General features: G+C 40.7%; 1 protein-coding gene across 3 annotated transcripts; it reads right to left on the bottom strand.

Moving 5' to 3' along the window:
- Positions 1-5336: 5336 nt before the first annotated feature.
- On the bottom strand, positions 5337-25780 carry LOC118816712. 3 transcript variants are annotated; one of them, XM_036583252.1, is made up of 10 exons: positions 23926-25780; positions 17565-20010; positions 16872-16910; positions 16042-16149; positions 15710-15846; positions 12937-13076; positions 11658-11740; positions 9705-9802; positions 7509-7558; positions 6496-6565 (listed from the first exon to the last, which is right to left on the bottom strand). In XM_036583252.1, exon 2 carries the CDS (start codon positions 19665-19667, stop codon positions 18300-18302), a length of 1368 nt encoding a protein of 455 aa, XP_036439145.1. In that variant the 5' UTR covers positions 19668-20010; positions 23926-25780; the 3' UTR covers positions 6496-6565; positions 7509-7558; positions 9705-9802; positions 11658-11740; positions 12937-13076; positions 15710-15846; positions 16042-16149; positions 16872-16910; positions 17565-18299. The 3 variants fall into 3 exon arrangements, 2 of the variants coding, with proteins under 2 accessions (XP_036439145.1, XP_036439144.1); XM_036583251.1 differs by lacking the exon at positions 9705-9802; XR_005007895.1 differs by lacking the exons at positions 9705-9802; positions 17565-20010; positions 23926-25780 and adding an exon at positions 5337-6407 and having other exon boundaries at positions 16872-17128.
- Positions 25781-26132: the final 352 nt, after the last annotated feature.

The following is a 26132-nucleotide window of genomic DNA, read 5'->3' as shown; positions in this document are numbered from 1 at the left end:
CATAATATTAATGATGATAATATTTTATTAATATTGATCTCATACAAATAAAGAGTCTAAATTACATTTATATCACGTTTCTGGCTGATACTGAAATATTCACAGCTGAAGAAATGAAAACAAAAAAGTGCTCAATAAAATCATTGAAATTTAGTTCTGTGCAAAACTACTGTTTAATAAACTCTACATTTCTAAATCGACAAACTATAAAGGGGTTCTTCAGTGAAAATAATGACTGTATACACTTTCAGCGAAAAGGGTTTTATAAAGTAGAACAAAATAATAAAATAAAATCGTGACTTAAATCGTTCTTCTGTATGGTGAAGAAGCTGCTGTATCGTGTCATTAAGTGATGTAACAGCACATTTTTGCTGTTTTGTACAAGTGAGAGAACTTTTCTGGTTCTGTACAGAGCCCTTTTTGCTAAGAGTGTAAACTGTGTGGGGGTGAACAGCCTTTCAGTAGTAAGAATAAATCAGAATCACAGAAAGTATTAAAATGGATGATGGTTTAAAGATGGATGTTTGGATTCCACATTAATACGAATCAGTAAAAGAATCAGAATCAGAGAAAGTATTAAAGTGAATGATGGTTTAAAGATGGAGGTTTGGATTCCACATTAATAAGAATCAGAAAAAGAATCAGAATCAGAGGAACCGAATCGCAGCTCACCTTCAGCAGCTCATTATCATTATGAACCGCTGATCAGCGGTCTCTTCTATTTGTATGCTGCCCGGAATCCCCAACTGTGACGTCACCGCCCGGAATCCCCGATTGTCCCCGACGTCATCGACCGTCAGCGTCCTGTTTGTGTCTGTAGTATGCGCGCTGACACAGAAAAACACTTTGTTGTGCAATTATGATACATAACAATCACAACATAAACACATCATTATAACCAGCAGAATCAGCTGTTCATAATAATATGAAGCCATTTAAATATGATTCCCTTATTAAAATCTCACATTTTAACACATTCCTGAGCAAAATGGAGAAAAACTTACTGTATGAAATATCAGTTTTTGATTAATTTTACAATAAAAATCAGAATGGAGGGATCATTGATTATTTCTAAAGTCACAGTAAATGGAGTGATGAGTGAGATGGAGGTTAATAAGCATTTTAAAATGTTTGTCCAGTTCATGTCACATTACTGACCCTGAACTACCTAATAAACTACAAACTTTTAAAACTGAGCTCAGATAACAAAGAAATCAGAACAATTTCAATTTAAAAAATAAAAAACAAAAAATGTAATTTGTTTGTCCACAAATAAAATGTATGATATGTGTGTGTTTGATTGTATTAGATGTGCGTAATAGTGAATAAAGCAGGGACTCCGGCTGAGCATGTACAGATCCGGGGCTCAGCCCAATTCACTGTAGAATTTTAGAATTCAGTAATTTTGTTTGTACGTATAAACAAAAGACTGTAGACTGTAGAAGCTGAACAGTCTTTCAGTGAAACTCTTCTTGCCTAAAGCCACAAAAGAAGCAACATTTGAGCTAAAGATCTCACTAAAAGCCTCCCTGCTAGGTCACTGTGTGCCCTGGCCATCACTTTTGGAGCTCTGCAGCCAGACGAGCCCAAAAATATCAGGTCCATATATTTTCAATTCAAGTTCATTAATGGGTAGCGCACCCTAGCCGCCAGAGCCAATAGAACAGGTTAAACATTTAAAAGTTATTTTCTTATGGGGCAAAAATACAATATTTGTGGTACAAAAAATATAAACATTATACAAAAAAGAAAGTGGAGTTTTCAGATTGAGTTTTAAAACGGATTTGCTAATGTTACACTGTATTTTGTGACTGAAATACTTAAGCAGTACAATTTAAATAAAACATATTCTATTATATTTTTAAATAATATAGAGGAACCAGAGCCGACCAACCCAGAGGTTCCCAACCTTTGTAACTCATGGCCCAGCACCAACCTATTTATCAATGATAGATGAATTTCGTTTTATATTGACTTCAGTTCAGACTAAATATTTTCAATGTTCTATTTTTGCAAATAATTATCACAACAATAATATTTTTCATATTTAAAATTACTGGTTTAGTTCAGTGTCTATTTGTTGTAGTGATGTTTTGTGTTTTAAAGAAATTAAAAGGAATGCTAGTGGCCCCCTAGCAGGACCACCCTTTCCAAATGGGGGCCACATCCCACAGGTTGAAATCTACTAAATCACTATTCTTGGCTGGCCCACATAGGGGTCCAGCAAATAGCATTAGCTGGATTTGGGTAAAGCAACAGTGCACCAGGGGCATACTAATTAACCAGAGCTAAATATGCCAAAGTGGTGCTTTGCAGGGCCTCTTTTTCTTCTTAATAGGAAGGAGAATTGAACAGATCTTTGAAACATCAGATGTATTGTATGTCTGTCTCCATGTCTTTGAATAACTTCAGCTTGTTTTTCCTTCAGTTTGTTTTTCTCCTCTTCTGAAAGACTTGTGCAGAGTGTTGTGCTCCTTGCTGTTGTCAGCTGGTGGACACAGTTTAAAATGATGACCACAGGGACAGTGGTAGTGACATTACTTGCTTTAATCTCATCAATAAGATTGTCTTCAAGGTTTTTTTCAAATGAAGGCTCATCACTTATATTGTCCAGAACCACCTGCATTAAATAACTGCACCACTTGACATGCAACAGCCTTTGTGTCTGTTGTAGAAGCGACCACTTTGGCACACCTGAGCTTTTTTCTCAGGTCCCATAGTATCTGCATGGCCAGAGTGGACCGTCCACTTCCGGGTTGGTGGAATAAGTTGACATGAGTGATGCTTCTGCTCGTCTGTTTGTTTATGTCAATCTTTTTCTGTATTCTGTTATACACATCCTTCTTGACAAAGTGGGACCCCTCCTTTGGTTAGAGTTTGGGGGACCTCAATGATGCTGGTACCCAGAGCCTCAGAAGACCATAGTCCATCCCTCGTCTTCATATTACTATCATACTACATTGCTTCTGTAGTGTGGCCTTTTTGTCATGACATATATTCACTGCCAAATAAGAGTGACGTACCTCAGTATGGTGCGTTGTTCCCTTGTTTAATAAAATATATTTGTACATAGCAGAGAGGATTTTTTTTCTCCTTACAAAGGTCCCTCCTGTCTCTATATTTTGTGTATATTTAATATATTTCAGTTCCAGTATTTTCTTGTATTTTTATTTTTACTTTGTTTACTTTCTGTAGAGTGATTACCTGAGCCTCACCATAAGCATTTCAATTCATGAATGTCCTGACATGTTGTGCAAATAACAAATAAACTTGAAACTTGTTTACAATACTGGTTGTGGTGATGGGGAGTCGATTCCGAACGAGTCAATTCTTTGACCCCAACTTCGAGTGTTTTGAGGTTTTGTTATTTTTTTAAATGATGTAAACAGAAAGAGACAGGCATGAAAAAAAGAACAGGGCAAAAATATAAACGTTGAATTTTGAAGCAGATGGGCTACAAAAGCAGGACAACATGAAAATGAGTTCAGTGGCCTTCCTGGTCAATAGAACACATTTGGGAACACATTTGGAATGTGGTAGAAGGGTGAACAAGAGATTTGCAGCATATAAGTGCTTCTGAAAAATCTTTGCATGATGCAGTCATGTCGACAGGGACCAAAAGCTGGGCTTGAGGTGGAAAGGATTGAGAATCTCTGTTCTACAGATTAAAGACAAATAAACACAGGTATAACACACCAACCAAACACTTCTCTTTGTGTTTGTTTGGTTAGTGTTGTCAGCTCAGTCATCAGAGTCCCCCAGATGATCTACATTGTTGCTCCAACTCAACTCGCAACACACAGAGATGAAGGAGAAACATGAACCGTTTGATGACCAGGCTGGGAACCGCTGATCTGGACAAACAAAAAACAAAATGTAGCAAAAATGACTTCACAACAACCAAATGTCGGTCAATGATTCTTTATTGTTGATTAAAATGATTCATAACTTTCTAAAATGAATTCAGTTTTAAGAAAAAACAAAAGAAACAAGAAAACACCAGTTAACATCTGTTAAAAAAAAACCTTGGTTTTCCAATTTGCTGACATTTATGGCATGATAAAGGGAGCTGAGGCTCAGGGTCATTTCCTCAGATACTCTGTTCTGTGAAAGATGACCCAACTTCTGCTTAAACATACAGAGAAAATGTTACAAAATGGTCATACAGACAGAAGAGGGGGCAGAATTATCTCTCAGACCACAGCAGGACATCATACACATTACAGCTTAAAGCACAAATGATAAAGAACTGAAGATACATAGTTATTACAGGTATAAACACAGACATAATCACACAATTATTACAGGCATAATAATCCCAAAAATAGATAACTACCATAACATATGGTATGTGCTCATAAACAGGCCCATGTGAAAAGAGTCCTCAAGAACACACTGACCATTTGTTATGTTGCATTTAAAGAAAGGAAAACTGTGGTTAAAGCAGCTGGACATTATAAAGCAGGTGTTAAAAGGGGAACAGTCACACTGTCAAACAGCTTTGATCAATTTTCCATCCAAGTAAACATTCAGAACAAAATCGTGATATTTTGTGGTTTACTTAAAAGATATCAAGCCTTTTTTATTAGAGATCCTAAAAAGCTTGGTTGCTACATCTCCCAGAGTTCATTTGAACTCTGACAGCTGGTAGGGGTAACACAACTGTGGCCACAGAAAAATTGAAACAGCTAAAAAGTTGGTGCTGCTATAAATAAACCAAACTGTATTTCTACTGAGAAACATTTACGTGTGTTCAAAACACTTTAAGTCATTAGTTTTCAAGAAGGATTTAAAGTCTGGACTTTTGAACAGCATCAAATCCAGACTGAGCTCTTTCAGTGGACACTCGGCAGAAACAGAAAACCTGAGTTAAGGTCAGCTGACTGTAATAATGAAGCTAACACTGCTTTAGCTGCTGTAAATAGAGCTCACAAGAGAGTTAGTTGAAATATTCAGAGGTAAATTTGTTTTTCATTCATAAGCTGAGCATCAGAATCAACTCTGAAAACGTAAATACGGCACTGCACTCTGCCATGTTAAACTCCATCAGCTAAGTCTGTACTGCCGGTTAGTAAGACTGTCTTTTCTGTTGTGAGTTTGCAGAAAATGTGTTAGTGGACAGCTGCTGATTCACTGTTTCAGGGGTTGAGTGAGTGACTGAATAGAGTGAATAAACTAGAGAGTAATACTGCTGAGGTGATTTTTGGGAGCTGAGTCCTCAAGTTTTTTCTTTACTTTTTTTTCTGTAGTGTCTCACTATTTTCAGACCTCTAGCATGAAGCAGCACCTGCTGACACTAAAAAAATAGCCAAATGTGACTGTTTCCCTTTAATTTTACAAACATCCAAAACATATTAATACAGAGAAAGGGTTGATAAGCAGGTTATACTTTGGGTTTTAAAAACAGGCCTCATGAATTTGTTCTGATCTCTCAGACAGACATGTTCAGTGCTGATCAGGAAGGACAGAGAAATGTAGAGAAACACTATACATTAAAACATAGATGCTGAATATAGATCCTTCTAGACTGCTGTGGACATTAGGGTGACACTAGATGTTCACCTCAGACTTGTTGAGCTCTGTGTAACTTTTGCAGACAAGCACACACAGCAGGGGGTCTACAAGTACATTCAGACTCATCAGAGAAACACCCATCACAAACACATCCCAGTGAAGCCTCCAATATACCATATACACAACAGCACACGTGCTGGTAAACGTCCCATACAGGATCACTGTGGATGTGCCGTAAGCTAGCACTGTACAACTCGGCTTCTTGGTTCTGTAAGGGAAGTCGCTGATTTGGGGTGGAGCTCTACAAGTGACGATACATGATATCAGTGTTATAATTAAAAGAACTGGCAGACTGAAGACTATGAGAAGAGTGTTCATGAAAAGCTCACAGAGAAAGAAAGAAATGAAAGCAATAATGGAGGTGATGATGGAGCAAGAATTAAAGAAAGCATGAGCAGCGCAGTGTGCATATGTCAAAGAGAGAGCGCCCTCTAGAGCCAACACTTGTTGGAGGTGAAGTCCAAAGATTTGTAATCCTGACCATAAAGAAGTAAATACCCTGCATGTCGTGCTCGTCTCCCAGCAATAATCATCCTGCAGCAGTTTAGTCACTATGTATGGATTCAGAAGCAGCTCCAGCAGGTCACAGAGAAGAAGCACGATGACCAAGGCTGAGATTCGGCCTCCACTCTTATGATGACCATACAGAACATGCAGAGCCCAAACTAGAGCTGGCAGACCAAAACACTCTCCAGCAGCGAGGAAGATGGACAGTCTGATCTCACCATCCAGACGATCTTGTTGCATATCATATTGATGATATGCATGGCGGGAGAGTAAAATATGAGCCATTCTTTTTACTCAGTCACTGAATCAGTCGTTCTTTTTTTATTCTGTAGTAAAAATATCAGGTGAGGAACAATTTATTTTACAGTAATAATATGTTTAATACTGCAAACACTGTCTTGTTGCACTACTTACTTGAATGATGGAATTACTGCAGAGAACTGAGACCAAAAGTGCAAACAACCTCAGAGGTTTTTCATAGAGTCTATAAAAATATAAAAACAGCAAATTAGACTTGAGATATTGATGGGTCATAATATTTTACATTGTTTGTACTCTAATATGTACCAACACAATACCAGTGAATGTGATCTAAAACGGTACAGTAACAGTAGAGCAGTAGAACTTCTTACATTCATATTAAGTTAACACTAAACTTTAGGATAAAGATCATGATATCACTCCTCTCACACCATTAAAATGCAACTATATTTACACACTCAGCTTAGAATGATTCATGCTGTTTACTCATATTGATCAATACAGCGAAATAAATAAATAATAAATAAATAAAGGACTCAATACATGAAAAAAAAGAAAAACAGAATAAAACTGAATAATAAAAAATAAAAAATGAACTTTGTTGATTTTTTTAATTTACTCTATTTACTTTTAAATTACTCTTCAGAGAACACATGGCACATTTTAACACATTGTAACGTATTGTGAAAAGTAAAACACAAAATGTGGCCTGTGAAAAGTTACTGCACATTTTACATTTTAGGTTTAAGTTGATGTTGATCTTATTTAAACAAATAATTAATTAATTTCTTTCTCTTTATGATTCAGTTCTTTACTTTTTGAAGAGGAAACATGTAATAGTGGCATGATCAAAGTTTAAAATGAATAAATCAATAAATCCATAAGGAAAGAAAAAATCTAGTGCAAAGTACTATTCTAATTAAGATTTTAAAACTTTCTCACTGATGGTTTATTCTGTCTTAAGTAGTATTTTATTTTAACACTGTTAACCACAAACTGAAAACATGACTAGGTAGAAAAGTCTACACAGACACTGAATATGAGAGTTGCTAAAATTTCACTGCACACAAATATAGACTTTTATTAAACACGTCTAAACAGTTTCTCTGTCAGTAGAATCTAGAACCAGTTCAGTTCCATATTACACAGCCATGATCTGTTCTTACCTCTGTGATCAGATCTGTGCAGTGTTACTCTGAAAGAGTGAAATGATGATCTGAAAGAACAGAAAAGATTAATAAACTTAAAACCTACGAAAGTTCACATGAAACAAGAAATAAGTGAGGCATATCAGTGGTCAGGTCAAGCTGAACGACAGTTGGTTGGCAGTGATGCTGCCACAGTCACCATGGAGTCCATGAGAGAAGCACGGTCGAAGGATGTGTGACAGTAGCCCCTTTCCTCCAAGGAGTCCAGGATGGCCTAGGTGGAGGACGGCCACGACGACCACCACTCACACGACCGGAGGCAGGAACAGGAGCAACCCCGAAGCTGTCGTGATGACGGACTGACAGAGCTCAAAAGCCATGGAGACAACCAGGAGCAGGACCAGAACTAGCCCTCCTAGGACGACCCCTAGGATGAGGAGCAGGATCATCTGGATGCTGACTATGAAAATCAGCCACCAATCCGGTTCTTGGACGTCGCGAACTGGGTTCCAACACAGCTCCTCCAAACCGTATCCTTCCCAGTTCACCAGGTATTGTAGTTCCCCTCCTCTTCTTCTGGAGTCGAGCAACCGACAAACAGCATACATAGGAGCTCCATCCACATCCTCTGGAGGAGGCAGTGTGATGTTGAGTGTAGCCTCGTCCAACGGACCAGAAACCTTTGGCTTGAAAAGGGAGACGTTAAAAGACTGGGAGATCTTATTCCCCTGGGCAATCCTGAAGTCCCTAGTTGACAGCCAAACCTGGTCTCCAGGCTCACAGGTGGGGGTCGGCTTGTCTTTTGTTTTGTTGCAATGCCAGTAGTTGAACTAATTAAAGAATTCTGAGCCACTTCAGCCCAAACCAGAAAACGTGACCAGTCTGAGGGGTGTTATGACAAAAAATCTTCAAAGATTTACTGAGTTCTTGATTCACCTTCTCGCACTGTCCATTCCTTTGTGGGTGATAACCTGAAGTCGAACTCAGAGAAACATCAATATGTTCAAAGAATGACGACCACACTTGAGAAGTAAATTCAGGACCACGAACAGAAAAAAACAAAGAAAAAACCTGAACACTTGTTTCACCAAAGTTTCACCAGTCTAAAAAGTGGTGAGCAATGACCAAAAAGAAATTGACCTTACACTCCTTGAAAATCTATTCACAAGAGTGAGAACTGTAGTGTAACCCTGAGAATTAGGCAGGTCAGTAACAAAGTCTAGGCCGATGTGAGGCCATGGTCTAACAGGTACAGGTAATGGCATAAGTTTACTGGCTGGTAATGTCTTTGGGGTTTTACATTGTGAGCAGGGGGAACATGAGGACACGTATTTGTGTACATCAGTAGTCAGGGACTTCCACCAATAACATTTAGATAGGAGTTGCTGAGTGTGTGACTTTCCCGGATGACCTGATGTTAGCGAAGAGTGAGCCCAAGTAATAAGTTTGTCTCAGAACTGCCCCGAAATATACATTTTTCCAAGAGGACAGTGACTTGGTACATTGACTCCCTCTATGGCAGGGGTCAGCAACCCAAAAGTAAAGAAGAGTCATTTTGTCCTTTCAACAACAATCAAACCACGTTGGGAGCCACATCATCTCATGTCCATTTTACTGAAATAATGTTTGACCATCTTGGCTGTAATATGTCTCAGTATGTGCTAAGGTCCTAGTGTAGGCTAAAAAAAGGACAGAAGTAATACCAAATCTGAATCTGGAGAAGAATAGAGACCAGCAAGGTTGACGAGGGCTTAAGTGTTTAGTCATACGTAGATATTTAAGATTCTTATGGTCAGTGAGGACAACAAAAGGGTGATTAGCACCCTCTAACCAATGTCACCAGTTTCATAACCAGGTTGTTCATCAGTAAAACAGTGTAATCCTACGGACTCCCAGAATCCAATTGGAGATCATGTGACATCGTCCGCCGATCACAAACTGTTTCAAAGATCAGCTTCACCTGAACTGTTTGTTTGAACCCATCTTTGTGAAGTATTTCCACTGTTTACAGAGCGTACCAAGCCTTTTCCATCGCGTGGATGCTCAAAAACGATACGAAAATCTTTCAAAAACTGATCATACGAAAGACTGTGAACCTTCTGCCAAACTGAAGTAGCTCAATCCAATGATCTATCAGTTTAATGCAAGATCAAACATGAAACTTTCACTTGATCAGTACTCGGCAGAGAATTAGCAAAACACTGACTGAGTTACCTCCACAAGTACATGAAGATGCTGTCCTATTAAATGTCTTTGACTGAACATTGCCTTCAGAACAGCCTCTGAATCAGTCATCTGGTAGACAAGGTATTCTGTAATGGGACAGAATCTGTGAGATGCTTGCGGTAAAATCAAAAAATGCTTTACTGTTTAGAGATTTTCCAAAGACGTCGTCAAAAAACAGGCGTAGGTCAGAACAAGGACAGATAGGATACACAAAGAGACACATATAACAAATGACAAAATTCAAGGCAAGCATTTCCAAAGAGAGAAAGCAAAAACGAAGTCAGAAAACACAGAAATCAGGTTTGGTTCATCGGAAAACAATGTACAGGAAATACCGCTCAGTAGCTCTAGAAACAGAAGCAATACGTTGCAATAAACTAAACTAAAGCCTGGGTTTATAAACTATCACATGAAAGAAGAAACAAGTGAGGCACATCAGTATTCAGGTTAAGCTGAACGACAATTGGTTGGCGGTGATGAAGCCATAGTCGTCTATACAGCTGCAGGGACCACCACAAAACTGAGATGGTAGCATAACTGCCTTGTTGGCACATCACCACCACCATCATAATTCTGGAAAAAAACAAAATCACATCCCTCATGAAGGCGAGTGCACTGCGTGTCACTAAGGTGCTGCACATTTCGGTATGAAGAGCAAAAGTGCATGCAGAGCTGAAGACCAGTCTAATAGGTCCTGATGGAAGCACAAGTGACAGCAAGGCTTAGACATGCCCTCGAATATTAAAACTTCATATCAAACCTTCTCCACTGACCTCAGCGTGTAGCTGAACCCCCCACATTCAAACACTGCAACCTTAAAAGGCATAGATATAGCAATCCCATCAAATGGTTCAGCCCCCCTGTAAAACTAATTCTGGTGCTGCCTCTGTGCCTCAGCATCAAGTGGCCTACCATATTACTATGACACATTTCCTATTTAGAGGCTGCTCTAAATCTGGTACAACCTCAAACTCAAAGAAAGCATCACAGGTTTGTTTTAACACATTTAGCTTCACAAGTCTTTTCTGAACACAATCTGCTTCAACTGGCTCTGCTTAAACAGAGCCAGTGTGAGAAATTGGTCACAGAGAGGAAATTTGGGGTGAATTACCTCACAGACAACAGCAGAACACAATCATAATAAAAATAAAGATACATACAGTTATGATGATACGTACAGATTATGGATAATATCACAAATAGGCATAATCACACAAGCATTAACATTATAGGCTCCACTTTATATTGCGTCTATATTGTGTAGTTACACATTAACAACAATGTAACTACTGTTGATGTATGCATTGTTACATATTGATAAGAGTAATAATCGAAATACATGTCAACTTCAGTTCTTACTCATGTAATAACACAAGTGTATCTTGTATCTTAGTTGTAATAGTATATTTTCTCTTATAGAATATGTTCTTATAGAATATATATCTTATCTCCAAGTACCAGGTTTGTTTGTATTGAATTGTTTTCATCCTCATCAACTATGGTCAGTCTTGGACTTGTATAGTGTTGAGCATGTTGTCATGCGAATATCCTAATTTAAATGCTGTTTATGTGTATCATATTTTGCCTAGTATGTTATAAATAATGTGGTGTTCAGAATGAGATAGACTTGCTGATGTGTTTCACACATATGTGGGTTTCACGGGTTGATCAGTTCTATATAAAATCACCACAACCACAATGTTCAAACCATCGAATGCTGATCACAAAGAGGTAAAAATTCAGCAAGTCTTGCTCGTCTCCCAGCAGTTTTCATCCTGCAACAGTTTTGTCACTATGTATGGGGTCAGAAGCAACACCAGCAGGTCACAGAAGAAGCATGACCATCAAGGCTGAGATTCAGCCTCGTAGAGGTAAAGAACGGCTTTTTCAGCAATAATACATCTAACATGGCAAGAACTGTGTGAGTGTTTGGCTACTTACTGAAATGGTGGACCAACTGTAGAGATGAGAGTGGTGACCACAATAAATACACACAACCAGCTGAATTCACCAAAAAAGAGAGTCTGCAAACAAGAATGGTGAACACAAAAAGCATATGTGAGACATAAGAGCTGTGAGCCACCCTCTTGTATTCAGACAACCATATTCAGGAAGAACAGTTCATCTCGCATGAATTCTTATTGAAACGAGCACATGAAGAAAATGGTGAGCTAACTGGAGACAAAAATGTTATTGTTCTCATGTCAAGTGAAAATAGAAAGGTTGAGATTATCAGTCTTGCATGTTAAAAGAAACCAGTTGGCTTGAGATGCTTTATATTCTAGTTTACAGCAGCATGAGCTTCAACATGATGTCATAACCGTAGCATAACTGTGAACGCCATCTCTCTTGAAGTGCATAGAGCTTGCACTTAAGTTGCCTTCGTGAGCTACCTGTTAATTTTACCTATAAACTACATAACAAACACAACCACCCTTTCCTGAGTAATCCTACTTTGATTAATATGAACTATAGTGGAGAATCACTGGTGTGATTTTATTTTATTTTTTATGTAGGTTATTTAACCGTAGCACATTTACCCCCTACCAGGCTCAACCTTCCCCTCCCTATGCTCAATTTACCCCGGCCTGAGGGCAAGTTGTGTCAACGGACCAACTTTTTTTGAGGGGTCATACTTCAGAAACTGTATTAACTGAACGTGATATTTCGAATTCTATGCATGGAGAACAGCCCTAAAAACACAAAGCAATTGTTGTCTGTAATAAATACACAGATGAATAATAAAACGTGGCTCATTATACTCCTTTCTCCCTCATATATATATATACATATATCTATATATTTATACATACTCACTGAGCACTTTATTAGGAACACTTATTAGGAACCTTATTAGGAGCTACACTCACCACATAGGAGCACTTTGTAGATCTACAATTTCAGACTGTATTTCATCTGTATTCTCCACTTGTACCAGCGCAACACACACTAATGCCACCACCGCGTCAGTGTCACTGCAGTGCTGAGAATGACCCACCACCCAAATCATACCAGCACTGTGGGGGTCCTGACCACTCTTATATGGTAAGTGGAGCTGAGATAATGGACAATGAGTGTAGAAACAAGAAGGTGTTCCTAATAAAGTGCTGGGTGAGTGTTTCTAAATATACATAGAGAGAGATTTATTTTGGTTAATGACAGATACTATATTAATTTATTTATGTATAATTACAGGTGTGTGTGTGTGATTTGTTCTTACCTTTATTATTCAGCAATGAAATGTTGCTCTGAAAGCTCAGCAGAGGAGATGACCACACCCTCACTCTTTCACAGTGTCACTCAAATGACAAGAAAACCAGGAACTGAATCGACGCAGTAAAGCAGCTTATGATGAAAACTCTATAAGACAAAATCTCTGTGTTGTGACTTGGTTCATGATTGTTGTCCATCTCTTTGTGTTGAGTTTATGAGTTAATGAGTGCTTTAACTGAAGTATATGAAGTAACTCTATGAATTAAAGTCTCTTAATTAATAATTCTACTAACACATTAAGTAGCATTTCAGAGCATCATTAATGAGACAAAAGTCAAAGAACCGTCTCATGAACAAGGATATAAAAAAACTATGATCACAGAAATGCTGAGCCTAAAAATGTTGAGACAATACATGGTTAAAAAGAAGTAGGATGCACGTCTTAGAAGACTAATGCATTTGTTTGACAAGTAGGCAAACATGAATATAAAACACAGACAAGGGATAGAAATTTAGGAACTATAAAATAATAAACAGAAATATGGATAATATTCATATAACAAAACACAGAAAAGAGAATAAAATTAATTGTCTTTGGAAACAGACAAAGGGTCACCACTTGGTACATTCCCACAGTGTCTGGAACATTCTCATAGTGTCAGCACATTATGTTGTGCAGCCTGTGACCTAAGTTTTGAATGCAAACAGCAAAGACTGGACCACTTACCCTCTCTATAGGTACTCTGATGTGAACCTAGTGCATGCAAACTGTTTGAAGTTCAAGTTTATCACGTCAGTGTTTAAAAAGCCTGGGCCCCTCACCACATCCTCTTTAGTGGCTGTGGTGGGTCAACTGCCAGCTCCTTTTAACACCCTGGAGTTCTTTCTCTTAAGAGCAAGTGTGATGGCTATCATAGCCATGGCCTAGCTGCCGCAAACTAAATGCGCCATGCAAAGTGGCAGGTCTAGGGGCAGCTGCATCAAGATGTGCCAGCAGCCAGCAATGGATGTTGCAGGTGAAATGGCAGGTCCGGCTGCTTTTTCAAGTCGTGCTGCCTTCCAATAATGAATGTGTCAAGTGAAGTGGCAGGTCTAGTGGCTGCTACCAAAAACCTTCACCTACTCCTAAACCCAACCCTCATCATAATGTTACTGAATCACAAATCATCAAATATCATCTATAGTTTGTCTATAGAGGACCCTCAAAATAAAGTGTGAATAAAGAGTCAAAATTATCAGTAGATTATTCAACTAATAATGTAATTTTTAGTGGCAGCCCTGCTGCCTGTTAGCTTCTGCCTGTTACGCTAGTTTACATTGATAGACTGCTAGAGACAGTAAATGTTACATTTACAGCCTTCAAACTGCACTATTTCATGTTCACTGATGCCACAGTAAATCTCTTGTTTGTGCTGCTAATGTTTTCCTCCTTCTGTATCCGCTAAACCAACTGTTTCTGCAGCTGAGAGCTGCTCTGGTTGCTCTATTTTGACTGGATTTCAGAAGTGAACCTCAAATGTAACAGCACTTTCTTCTAATTGGTTTATAAACTGACACTACATTTATTTTTAATCGGTAACGTTATTAAAAATAAAGTAGAAGAGGGAAAGTACTATGATGTAATTACACTCCTGTTGTTTATTAAGTAGCGATGATGTGAAGATAATGAAGGAAACTCTGCTGACACTGTCTTCCTTGTTTAAGATGTTTATTACAAAGTAAAACAGTATCATATCAAGCACTATAAAGTACCTGAGAGAGGATCCGTGCCAATTCTAAGTGTCCCCTCCAGACCACTATGGCCAACAGCTTATATATTGGACTTGTTGTTGAAAGAGAAGACAGAACATATGGTTCTTTTTAAAATGATCTCATCTATTTGGAACTAAGAGAGGGAGAGACCTACTCCCTCTGGGGCCTCTGGACCAGGGGGCCCCCTTAATTTAAACTTTCCAAAACCCCTGCAAAGAACAGAACACATAGAACTTCAGACCTCAACTTATACTGGAAGTTTAAGAGTGTTTTTGCCTTTTTTTATAAAGTTATTAATATACCTCACTCCAATATCAGGGAAAACTGTACTCAAGTAATGTAAACAGAGTAAATGTAATTGGTTATTTTACATCTTTGGCTACAGAATTTTACAAAGACAGTTAAAAAAAAAATCGACATATTTACATTTACACCTTGTAATCCTATTCAGTCAAACAGAGCAACGTCAGAACATATTTTGATACTGCAAATCAGAGTGTGAATTATTCTGACAATCGTGGGGTTTATACAATCCTTACACTTAAACTATCTTGCTTGTTTAATGTAATGTCTGCAGTCCCACATAAACACAACAAAGGCAGACCATAATTTCCTCTCAAGCACAGAACCACATAACACTATACCAAGATGCTATCAATGTGCCGAAAGGTAGGCAGGTGTGTTACAACCATACAGCAGCTACGGCTGAGCTTGACTAACATTGAAGTTAGACCACCCAATAATGTAAATTTGCCTTGAAAATTAAATCATCATATTCTATCAAATCACCATGTTCTACAGGGTCTTTTTCCACAGGAGCCATAGAAAATAGTGTCACTGTAGTCAGTAAAGCTGAGGCTTTTGAGCTTTCTTTACTATCAGTAGCCAACACTTCATTAAAAGTGCTAGCATACTGTCTGATAACAGTGGGATATTACTTGTGTATCCCATCAGTTTCTGAAAGTACTAATGCCTAATATCTGGTAAGATGACAAACATCTTTAAATGCAGTGTCCTTTCTAACTCACCTCTTTGCTAGTAGGTCCTGACTGTCCTCCTGATCTCCTCCTGCCTGCTCAGTGTCCTCCTGATCTCCTCCTGCCTGCTGACTGTCCTCCTGACCTCCTCCTTTCTGCTCACTGTCATTCTGACCTCCCTTTGCTGCCTTAATACAACAAGACATAAATGTAAAACTTTACAGGAGGTTGATAAAAATACATATAAAATGTAATTTTGTAAAATCTCACAGTTTTTTCCACTGGAATAAAGATTTTCATTGCAATAAAATGTCGAGGTTCAAGTATAGGAGAGTTCCTGGTGTTTTAAAACTCCATTTTTTAAACTGTGTACATGTACTGACCACTTTATACCAGTGTTGGTCGAGCCCTTCATCAGTGGCCAGTTTCTGATTACTGCTTTCTTGATATTTTTGGTGGCAGGATGTTGCTTCCAGAGGCAGTCTGAAACTCTGTAGTGAGGTATGTAACAGAGAATAACAATGTAACAGCATAGCATAAAACAGTTTTTCCCAAACCCGTCCTCAGGGTAAAAAACACAGGAATGAAGAAAAATGTGAACCATCTAAAGCCATGAGGCCATGAGGACCAGGCTGGGAAATACTAGCATAAAAAATGTTTGTTCTTTCATTCTGGGGTGGGGTTAAGGTAGCAGGCCAAATCATACATCTTCACTGCCAGTTTTGGTTCCTTGGCCAGTGGAGTCTCCAGCATTCCTATGATAATTAACCCTTAATGGCCTTGACAATCAGGCTTATTTTGATTGTAGATGCTCAGTCTGTCTTTAGCATTTAACAAAATATCTATTAAATGCAACTGAACTTGAAGTTGACTGTGAAAAATGGTCATATCTAACCCTAAACATTAACTTCAGTCCAAAATCTACACCTACTCCTAAACCTAACCCTTACCCCAATGGTACTGAGGATCAACTGGGAATCACCAGAAACTGTGTTAATAATTTCAAGTAGCTGTAGATCATCTACAAGGAACCAAGAAAATAGATTTTTCCCTATGAATTTTCATTGCAGGTATCTTTGCCATTTGTTCCTCTGTGGGTGTGTGCTGTAGCAGGGTTCGTCTCAGTGATTGATTTGCGATTTCAGAAGTGCTTTTCATTCAGATCACTTGCTAACTTTACATTTCAAGCTGTGCACAGATACTTGATACTCACACATCCTCACAATCCCACACCAATTTCAAAGGTTCCAGCCTACAGTGATATAAAACAACAGCAATCAACATGAATACTGGATTCACATAAACACAACACCACAGCATCCTTCAGGATAAAGCATGCATCAGCTCACCACAGGAACATTGTTCAATGAAGATAACGTAAGTTAAAATCAGACAGATGAGATGTGCAAAGATGAGAAAAAATACAGCAAACACAGCAAATAAAAATCTTAATCATTCTTGGCAAACACCCACTGCCACGGCAAGGAGACCCAAATAAGGCAACATGACTGAGCTCAAATCATACAACTCATGTAAAGACGAGGAAAATCAGCACAGCAAACTTAAAGGCCTAAACCTGACCATCGTAGGATAAAGCAAACTGCCACAGCAGACAGGAAAAATGTTTATGGTCCTTTTATGTCCCACCTGTTAAGATTCATTTCACTGATGTAACATAAGAAGTTTGCTTTGACATTTTCACAAAGCTGGAGCTTCGGATTTAAACGCTGGCATGCAGATAACGAACTGACAGCTGCTGGCAATTGTGGATAGCAATGGTTGCTTAGCAGTGATTGTAGGGCAGAGGAAAAGGAGGCGGAGCTTGTAGGAGAGTGTAATGATTTTGTTTGGCCATTTTTACAATGACAGCACTCAGGAATTTCATTATCTTGAAAAAACAGCTTACTAAGTACTCTTTCTCCATTTGATTGAGTAGGCCTGTTTTCAACCTGGGTAGACTCAGGCCTCTCTGTGGCTCTGTCCCTGATCAGAAGTACAGAATTGTTAGAAAAATCTTCTTTAAATAATCAGCCTGAGACCACCGATGTCTTTGAAGCTTTTATTCTTGCAGCAAGGGAGCAGTTACACACAGAGTCAAGTCTAGAATGTAATGCTCAAAGTGCTTTGGGTCATGCCCACGTAGGTGGACTCGTTTGTGTCCTCATATACCATGACCTTGGTCACGGCAGAATCGATGAGGCGCAGGAGGAGTCCTCTCGCACAGGGGATGAGACAGCACCCGCAGGTGGTGATCAGCTCTGCTGCTACTGCAAGAGAAATTAAGACAGAAGAAACAAGAGCACCCCACTTCCCGAACCATGATTCGAGCAGTGAGGTCAGAGGGTTATTGATACCAGCATTGTCGTGCATTTCCTTGGACAGAGTTTCCAAACCCTGGAGAGCCCTGGTAAAACTTCCATCAGGTGAGGTGTTATTGGGAATGAATGTACAGCAAAAGTCACCAAACATTCTACATACCCCGCCTCTCTCAGCCAGTAACATGTCTAGGGCAATCCTATTTTGCCATGCCATAAGTGATGTAGCCTGCAGCTGTTCATGGACAGCTTTCAGAGCATCTCTGCTATGATTTATGAAACGCAACTGATTGTAATACAAATAGTTAATCCAATCCACATTTTTATTAATCGTTGGCCTCAAAGCCTGCAGCGATCTGGTTTCTAGCCTTAAACTCGTCCGGAACCCCTCTAGGGACTCCTATTGCATCTGTGTAGATATGGCTATCGAAAGCCCCTGGTGCTGGGGTATCGCGCTTCTGACGATGGTGACGTTTCAGCTTCTCGGGCAGTGCCGAAAAGGCAGTAGTGGGGTAGATGTGGAAGGGCATGAGAAGCTGTACCAAAGCACAAGATCCCTGCCAGGATTGGGGCAACACAGCCCTCAGTTTCCTATCCCCACACAGCCACCACAGGTCAGCCATGGTATGATCGGTGAACCACTTGGATGGATAACCATTACCATTTTTGGTGACGTCGTAACTATATGTGCACCAGGGAAGCGTTGACCCATTCTTCTGACCAGAAGACCTAGAGAAACAGGTGTAGTTCCCAGGTAAGGCTAGAACACCAGGTGGCATAGTAGGCTTGGTGGCTGGAAACAAATAAGAAAAAAGTTGGCATGTGCAGTTCAAAAATTTGTCACGTGTAAACAGCCGCAGGGTACATCTTAATCCTTCATCGGCATTTATTTGTGTTAGTCTAAAGGGAGTTGTTCCTAGTTGAGGTCTGCTGGCGGAGCATGCTACACAATTACTGACATTTGTGGTTTTAGCTGTGTACAGCATCCATTCAAACCATTCATTCCTAGCTGCATAGCCTGTTTCAATGGCTAATTTTTTAGACATAGAGAAGCGTGTGGAATTTAGCCAAGAGCCAGAAGTGGCATTATCTTGCATGGGAGTGTTTGAGGTAATGTTTGAGGTAGTTTGTGAGTAAGGTTTTGGAGTGACTTTTATTTGAAAATGACCTAAAGGATCTTGTCCGGAAAAGATAACACCAAGTACATAAAGACCAGCATCAGAGGGTTTTGGTCTTGTGAGGGTGAGATACATTGGGTTACAGTCATCGATGGAACAGGTTGTGGGTGTCTGGCCTTGACAGATAGACATACGTTGGTTCAAGGGATCAGGTCCATGGGAGGCTCTGGCAGGGCTGTAGCCCCACCTAGAGATCCCAGAATTGCAAATAACATCATTCCAATAATCACACCAGCTACCCTTGGTGAGCCCAGGAGTGTCTATCAGGGGCATTTCACAGACATATTTTTCTGCCCAGATATAGCCAGTTCTCTGGTCCGTACATTTAATTATTTGGCACAGATCAAATTTGACAGTACCAGTGACACCTTCCTGGTACTCCATCGTCAGGGTTTTAACTATTTTCCGAGGCCCCCCCCTTACCGGGTTGCCCTGATAAATGGGAGTATGAAACCCCTCTATCACATAGAGCCCGCAGGCAGTAATGATTAAATAATACAGAGTCAGTCTGGTCATGGTCGAATCTGCTTCACTACTGTCTCTGGACCTTAATAATTTCTTCACCGGGGTTGAGACGAGTGACCCTATTGGTTTCACTCCCCTTTGTAGCTGGACTAGTCCTCAGGAGGCTCTAAGCAGGTTTATTTCGACCGTGATCAGAAAGTTCTCGTGCTTTCTTACAGTGAGAGAGGTGAATCCAGGAGGGGTGTTCAGCTATTTTTACTGCTGTAGGGGTTGCTAGTAGCACATGGAACGGTCCCTCCCACCGTGGGTCTGCCCAGGACTTCTTCTTTATGACCTTTATGAAAACCCAGTCTCCAGGTTCAACTTCTGTCTCTGGTCTCGGTTCTCCTTCAATCTGTACAGGAGGATTATTAATAGAGAGAACATTTTGTTTATTCAGCATGTTCCTCATATAGGTAGCTAAGCTTTCTTCTGCTTCTTCACTTCCTTTTGAAAGAGTTCTAAATTGGGGAATAACATATGGCCTCCCATACATCATCTCAAAAGGAGTTAGCCCATTTTCTCCTGGCATTATGTGCATGTTTAATATTACTAGTGGGAGACAATAAACCCAGTTCTTTCCTGTTTCTGTCATTGTCTTTCGCAGTTTAGCTTTTATAATACCATTGTGTCTTTCTACCAATCCCGCGGATTGGGGGTGATAGGCACAGTGATTTTTTAGTTCGATGTTTAATGCTTTACCCACATGTGTGATAAGGCTATTAACAAAGTGTGTGCCATTATCGCTATAGATTCTCTGAGGTATCCCATACCTAGGAATTATTTCTTTTACTAATGCTTTTGCCACAGTTAATGCATCTGGATTAGCACAGGGAAATATTTCAGTCCATTTGGTGAGTGAATCTATAATTACTAGGCAATACTTTTTCCCTTCGCATTTATTTAATTCTATGAAATCCATACATATGTGCTGAAAAGGCCATTGTGGTTTTGGAAATTTGCCTCTTCTGGGTCTGAAATTTCCCTTTGAGTTGTGTTTTGCACATGTCTCACATGCTAGACAAAAAATTCTCGAGTAATTTGTAAACCCGTAAGCTGTGAACACTTGATTTATGGTATGCACCATCCCTCCTGTTGAGACATGGCAAGGGCCATGGCTCAAAAGAGCAGCATACTTAAATAAGTTTTTTGGGAGGATAGGCTTGTCTAGGGGTCAGGAGTAGACGTTAGAAGCATTGATTTGTGCCCCATTTTTTAGCCAATGTTGTTTTTCAGTGTCAGGAGACACACGCTGCATATCTGCCAGTACTTCCTCATCTAAGTGTGTGTGTGTTTCAGAACTAAGAGAGAGAATGTGAGCCACGTGAAGAGCAGCTCGCTTCGCTTCCTCATCAGCTTTCTGGTTGCCCTTAGAGACAGGGTCATCGCAGCGTGTGTGAGCAGCGCACTTACAAACAGCGAGACGCTTAGGCAATTGAATTGAGTCTAGAAGGTTTAGAGTAAGTTATTTGTGGTTAATTGATTTACCTCCCGAGGTAATCATACCTCTGTTTTTCCATTGCTGGGCAAAAACGTGGACAGTGGAGAAAGCATAATTACTATCCATCCAGATAACAGCGGACTTTCCCTTCGCGAGCTTACGTGCTTCAGTTAAAGCGATAAGTTCTGCAGCTTGTGCAGACAGATGGCTTGGCAATTTCCCACTTTTTAACAACGCATCACTAGTGACTACAGCAAACCCAGTGGCATTAGTGCCATCGGGGCGTTTGCTACTAGAGCCATCTACAAACATAGTAACGTCAGGGCTGGCGAATGGTTGATCTTTGAGATCAGCACGAGGCAATACATTTTCTGCTATAACATCCAAACAGCTATGCGGTGATCCCTCTGAGGCATTTGGCATAAGGGTTGAAGGGTTAAGCCCTGTGCAACGTTCTATTTCCAGATGGGGTTGTGACAACAACGTCGTCATGCATGAAAATGTCTGGAGGGAGAGAGATAAGAAATTTTGTTCTGCAGCAAAATAACTGAGACAGCGTGTGGGACACGTAAAACTAGATGATGGAATAAAACCACTGAGGCCGAGGCTTGAACAGCGAGTGAGGCAGCGACAACAGCCTGTACACAGGGAGGTAAAGCCCTAGCCACAGGGTCTAATTTGGAGGAGTAAAATGCTACAGGGCGAGCTCTCTCTCCATACATTTGTGTCAGCACAGAAGACATGAACCCATTTCTGCAATCTACAGTCTGAAAGAAGGTTTTAGGATAGTCCGGAAGGCCCAATACGGATGAGCTGACCAAAAGTTGTTTAATACAAATGAAAGCGTCCTCGGCTTCGGGAGTCCAGAGGAGGCTGTCATGGGCTGCCATGGGGCTAGAGTAGATGAGGTCAGTCAGAGGGGCTACAATCTCGGCATAATTTGCGATCCAACTGCGGCAATAATTAACCATGCCGAGAAAAGACATCATTTGGCGTTTTGTTTCAGGTTTGGGCACCTGGAGAATAGCACTTTTACGGGCCTCATCTGTGTGCCTGCCCTCATGGGAGAGAATATGACCAAGATATTTAACTTGCGTTTTGCAAAGCTGCAGCTTGTCTTTACTGACTTTATGACCGTTCTCCGCCAAGAAGTGGAGGAGGGCCACTGTGTCAGTCCAGCATGAGTCCTCATCAGGACTAGCAAGCAAAATATCATCAACATACAGCAGTATTTGACTTGAGCACAGAGGTGTAAATTTAGCCAAATTAGCCAACATGGCTTGTGAGAAAATGGTTGGACTTTCACAATATCCTTGCGGAATACGAGTATAAGTGTATCTTTTACGTTTAAAAGTAAACGCAAACCAAAACTGACTATCCTCATGCACAGGAATAGAGAAAAAGGCATTACTTATGTCAACAACAGTGAAAAACCTGTTTTGAGGAAGCAAATCATTGAGCAGAGTGTGTGGGTCAGGCACCGTCGGTGCTCGAGGAATTACAGCCTTATTTACTGCTTGTAAATCCTGGACCATTCTCCAGCCGGAGGATGGTGGTGTCTTTTTAACAGGAAACAATGGGGTATTACACGGAGAGTTAGGACACTCAATGAGTACTCCAGCTTTTAACAGATCTGCAATGATAGGTTCTATACCAGCCTCAGCTTCTGGCTTAAGTGGATACTGTCTGTGATGTGGTCGGAATGAGGATTTGGGTGTAATAGAAACAGGGGAAATTCCCTTAATAAGGCCTACATCCGCTTTGTTCTTTGACCAAAGCTTTTCAGGAACAGTATGCAGTCTAGCCATTTCGTAATCTGTGAGAGACAAAACATGTCATGGTTCTTGTCCTGCAGAGCTGGCAAAGTGTACATGCGGGGTCCTGCGTGTGACCCAGTTTAGTTGCATACGGAATGCGTGCACCTCAAAAGAATGTTGGACCCCAGGCATATATTCTCGCCAACCGTGAGCATTTTCACAGGCAGTGACGAAGACACCCACGTCACTCCAGCTGTGTTTTTGATCCTTAGAGACAGAAATGTGGGGCACATTGCGCCCGCGATGCAATTTTTGCATGTCGGGTTGCAATGAGCATACTGCGCCACACATTCCTCGGCCGGACCAGTACAATGTGGTCAATGTAATGTAATGGTTGTACATTGAGTTTTAAAGAATCGTTCCTCGTATTTAGGGTCACGGCCACTGGTGTGTTTGAAAAACATTGTGCAATGCAAATCATTTGGATTCATATATTCTGCCAATTCATAGCCCATTCCGCGGGCTTTGTCAACTAGGGCCTGGGAGACCGAACTTGGGCCCGTGTTGACAAGATCTAAAGAATACCAGTAATGGGGAGAAGAATCGTCTTCCAATACCAATACAAGATCTGCACATCGCTGGGCCCGCAGCCCATCACGGACCGGAATCACAGCGATCTGCAGATCAGCCAACATGTCTCTCCCCAAAAGATTAACTGGAACGTCAGGTGAAAGCACAATTTGAGCGTCGCAACTACGTATGCCAGTTTGGGGATCAAATAAACAAACAGGCATAGACAGTCGCGCTTGGTTAACTTTACCATCGGCAGATTTGACATAAATCAAATCATCAGAAATTTGAACATGTGGAACATCGTCAGGATGAATAACTGTACGTGATGCCCCAGTATCACACAAGAAGGTAACTTCTTGACCCTTCACGTCTAGAGTTATTTCGGGCTTTGTTTTTGAACTGAGCAGGAAGGCGTCAACATGCATTAGACAAACAGGCTCATCCTCAACTCCCTCCCTATCCTTGCTATTGTCATTGGAAGTGAAAGGGTCAGTCTGACCTGTTGCCGTCTCTAGTCATGCCGTCCATCCATTTGCTGGGGGATCACCCTTGCGTTTGTTTTTACAGTAGCGGGCCTGATGTCCCGCCTTACCACACTCCCAGCAGGAGTCCCCACCTGGAGTAGGAGTGGCGGATCTTTCTCGTCCTCCGAAGTAGCCACGCCCCCTTCCGCGACCCCTTCCGCGTCCACCTCCTTCAGCCTGAAAATAGACTTCCTCACCCTCGTTAGTTTGCAAGACAAATGCAGTTGCTTTTTTGGCTTTCTTTTTCTCTTTGAAATGTCTTTCAGCATGCCTAGCATATTCTAAGGTGTTGTTTAACTGAGCTGAGCGATTATCAATCATGTGTTTAGTAACAAACTGCTTATTGGTTGGAGTGCACCTTTAAAGAATGCATTTTTCAACTGCTGTTCATAAGGACTGTCACTGATAGAATTTGGTGGAAAAGGTACTCCACTGTTAATGTCAAAAATCTCTTTGAGTCTTCCTTACATCCTCCTCAGTCCAAGGTCTAAACACAAACATAGTGGGATTGCTGCCGTCAAGATTGGGGTTGGGGTTTGGGACTTCGATCATAGGGTAGGCTTCGGCTATTTCTTTATTTAAATCTCTAACAACAGCACCATCAGGGGAAAATACAGGAAGATAGCGCGTAAAACTGGAGAGAGAAGAAAAAGATGGGATGAACTGACTGCGCAGTTGTATTCCGTCCCTTGGGACCAAAGCAGTCGAGGGCGAGGGAGTCACTTGGGCTGGAGGGGCGGATGCAATATCACTTTTACTGTCCTCGTCAGTACGTACAGTCACACCAACACTATAACCAGGTGGTGGGTCAGTCTCCCCGCGACTATTAAGTTGCGGGTAAAGTCTACGTCCAACAGCATTTTCGTCCTCTTTGTCCGTCAGTGTTAGCACGTCAATTTTTCTGAGCTCCTTAGCTTTTCTAATACCTTCTGCGCGCTTTTTTGCCTCTACCAACCATTCTTTGGCTGAACTATGACCTTCTCTTACCAACCTTTTTGAACTTCCTTTAGCCCTCTTGTCTATCTCTGATAGCAGATTCTCACATTCTGACATACTCAACCTTCCTTTAAATCCATATTTATTTTTCCATCTTTTAAACCATTTGCATTATCCTTCTCTTAGAACAAAACTTCACATCACCTGGCAGCCCGGGCTCCGCTTTGTCATAACAACAACAACTGCAGCAATTACCCATGATGTTAAATTTTTTAACGGTACTAAAACACTTACACAAATACAACCACCACATAGACTTGCAATTTTACGTTAACAACAACACTCACACAACTGTTCAGGGTCTTTCACCTGAACACCATTCAGGGTCTTTCACCTGAATACCATTCGGGGTCTTTCACCCGAATACTTTATGCCTTTCGGACTTTACTGCCGGGGCGCTACCTCCGGTCTTCACTTACTAGGACTTAGTAAAAACACCTAATAAATGACCAGACTCCCTCGCCTGGCTTTACTTCCCGCGTGTTGGATCTTCACCCAACCGACGACCAGATGGCCTATTCTGGGCTTTTATGAACCAGTAAGAAAAACCCTTTTCTTACCTTCAAAGTACGGTGTCTCAGTGATTCTAGAACGATCCCATCACTTCTCCACCACCCAGAGGATCCTGGCCTCTTTTTGAAAGCTCAAACGTCCTCAGGGAGGACGCGCCCGAGGTCTTTTCTCATCAGGAGTCCTCAAACTCCCCCGCGCGGTTCAGGTCCCTGTATCTGGGCGGCAGAGGAGATGTTGGGATCCGGCTCGAAGGACCAAGTTGTTAGAAAAATCTTCTTTAAATAATCAGCCTGAGACCACTGATGTCTTTGAAGCTTTTATCCTTGCAGCAAGGGAGCAGTTACACACAGAGTCAAGTCTAGAATGTAATGCTCAAAGTGCTTTGGGTCATGCCCTGTCTTATACCTTTGGAAATGTACGTTTTACTCTTACTCAGCTGAACTATTCTTCAACTTCTTGTTTTATCTATTTCCTGATAAATCCCTTTTCTTAGAGTTTACCCAAAGGACAAGTTCTCCTTTCTGCGTAGCGTTGTTTTCACTTCTTACTGATAGGAGAGCCCTTCATCTGACCCCAGAGTGTACGCAGTGCACTCTGTCTGAACTCTTTTGCCTACAGAGTTCTAAGCTTAAGCATAACCATATATGGTGATTCAAGCATTAACATAGAGTAT

Source organism: Colossoma macropomum, unplaced genomic scaffold (genome assembly GCF_904425465.1).
Source record: "Colossoma macropomum unplaced genomic scaffold, Colossoma_macropomum, whole genome shotgun sequence".
NCBI lineage: Eukaryota > Metazoa > Chordata > Actinopteri > Characiformes > Serrasalmidae > Colossoma > Colossoma macropomum.
This window is presented reverse-complemented; position numbering and strand designations above follow the sequence as displayed.

Excerpts from the sequence above, each read along its gene's own strand:
- LOC118816712 (XM_036583252.1), bottom strand. The coding sequence starts at position 19,667 with ATGACCAGACTGACTCTGTATTATTTAATCATTACTGCCTGCGGGCTC.